Here is a 2612-nt window from a genome sequence, read left to right on the forward strand (position 1 = left end):
TCATTTAAGATCTTTATTTTAAAATGTAAAATAAAAAACGTAAAAAAAATACTATAATAAAATATTGAAAGAAAAATTAAATAATATGGCATTATATATATATATTAATAATAATTTTATTTATTTTTTTTTGTATTATATAATATTACCATTATATTAATATCATATGGGAATATGTAAGAAAAATTGATCCAGTGTTAAAAATATATTTAAAGAAAAAATAATCTAGTGAAACAAATTTATATGCCTCATTTGTTTATGAAAAAAGTGTGCTTTAATAATTTAATCTTTTTAATGCATTCATCTTTTATACTTCTAATATTAGTGACATTTTGACAATTCTAATTATTAATTTTAATATTTAATTTCTTAATTAGCTTAAAAATATTTTAATATTTATAAATATAATTCAAAAATATAAATTAAGTTATTATCATAATAAATAAAAATTATAATTATAATTTTATATAAATATTATATATATATATATATATATATATATATATATATATATATATATAAGTTATATAACTACTTATATAGTTATGTATTTATGTTCAATAATAATGAGAATGTAAATAATAAAAAAAATAATGTTAATCTCATATTAAAAAAGTGATATTTTGTATTTTATATGAGATATTCTATATGATACCTTCATACAAAATTTTATTTCTCTTTTTTAAAAACATTATAAATTTAATATCTTATACATATTTAAAATCTTAATAAAAATATACATTAAAGATTTTTTCTTTTTATTATTTATTTATTTTCTTTTTATTTATTTATTATTTATTTTTTTTTTATTTTCTTTTTATATCCCCACGATTGTTTCTTTTTCAAATTTTTTCGAATTTTTGAGCGTACAATTTGTTTTAATTCTTGTCTAAGTTCTTTAAATGTATCTTCTGATACATGTTCTTTTGAAAAAAAATTTTCTACCTCTAAAATTTATTAAGTATATTATATTATATATTTGTAAATAAATAGTATATCTTAATATAAAATACAAACCATTAAAACAAATATCATTAATGTCAAAGAAAAATTTATTTGTATCTTTAATTTCATGATGTATATATTGTTTATTATTTATATATTCTTGTTTATTATTGTCTTCATTATCAGAAGAATCATATTTAAATGGCTTCTTTGAATTGAAATCAAAATGAATCTTTTGAGGTTTTAATGACATATTTGACACATTATCATTATCATTATCATTATCATTTCCTGTAATGATAAAAAAAATAATTAAAAATAATAAATATATAAATTAAATATTTTAATTAATATTTATTATACAAAAATTAACTTTTTTCCTCATCTATTTTTTTTCTATATGTATTTAGTAAACTAAATTGTCCTTCTTCTTTGAAACTTTTTGATAATGAATCTGATATTGAAAAATATAGATCTTTGGACACCTCTATAGATGGATTTTCATTTAAGACTTTAACTTTATTTATTTTTTTTTTTTTATCTCTCTTGGTTTCTAATTCAGATTTCTCTATATTAATTTCATATTCTTTATGATCATTTTCTGTAGGATCATATCTAATCATTTCTTTTCTAAAAAAATATGTATAAAAATATTTAAATATATTTTTATAAATAATAATTATTATTAATAATATTGAAATATTAGTATAGAAATAATTATTTATCAATATATTATTTAGTTTACTTATTCATTTACTTTAAAAGTTTTACATTCTTATTTATATTTTCATTTTTTAAAGTAACTGGTACTCCCAAAATATTTTCTAATATATCTAATTGTAATTCCTTTTCTTTTAATAAATCAATTTCATTATTATTTATAGTAATATTTTTATTTAATTTTTGATCATCTTCTATAAAACGTTTATCAAGTTTAAATCGTTCATCATTTCCCAAAGTAATATTATGCTACAAGAATTAAAATTATTAATTATTTAAAATTGATTATGAATATTATAAAAAGCTTACTTTTTTTCTAATTTCAAATTTATTAATATTAATATCATTATTTTCATCATCATTATCATCATTATCAAATAAATAATATTTCCTTTTTTTTTCTTTTTGATTAATTTTAGGTTGCTCAATTTTATCAATATCATCATCAAATATTATTTTTCCTTGATGTGATTTATTATCCTATAAAAATAAATAAATATTATCTTATAATAATAAATAAAAAATATTCAACAACTTAAAAACTTAAAATTTTAAATATATTTACCAAATTCTTCAATGCTTTTTGCACTACTAATTCTTTAGCTTTAAAAATTTGTTTTTTATGTTTTAACGATTCTAATCGTTTTTTTTCAGAAATACTAATTCCATTCATTTTTATTCTCTCATTATTGTATTGCAGAACAATTATCTTTCATTTCTATAAAAATTTTTAAGTAAATTAGTATATATATAATATAATATATATATATATAGTATAGTATATAGTCAATTTGATATAAATATTTTTATAATTAAAGTATGATAGTAATGATATTTATTAAAAAAATCGTGAAACTTGTAAAAAATATTAGAATTTACAAATTTTTAAAATCTTATGAATATATATGTAGATAAAAGATTAAAGTTTATTTTGAAACATAAAAAAT

The 2612-nt window shown here is 15.0% G+C and overlaps 1 protein-coding gene across 1 annotated transcript; it reads right to left on the reverse strand.

Annotated features, from left to right (window-relative positions):
• Positions 1-602: 602 nt before the first annotated feature.
• Positions 603-2019, reverse strand: LOC113219115 (probable RNA-binding protein CG14230; the record flags this gene model as incomplete). The annotated part of the gene is made up of 5 exons (XM_026443904.1): positions 603-947; positions 1018-1236; positions 1319-1575; positions 1703-1914; positions 1975-2019. Coding segments are annotated over 5 exons (885 nt in total), but the record flags the coding sequence as incomplete, so codon positions are not given.
• Positions 2020-2612: the final 593 nt, after the last annotated feature.

This window comes from Apis mellifera, linkage group LG11, assembly GCF_003254395.2.
Source record: "Apis mellifera strain DH4 linkage group LG11, Amel_HAv3.1, whole genome shotgun sequence".
Taxonomy (NCBI): domain Eukaryota; kingdom Metazoa; phylum Arthropoda; class Insecta; order Hymenoptera; family Apidae; genus Apis; species Apis mellifera.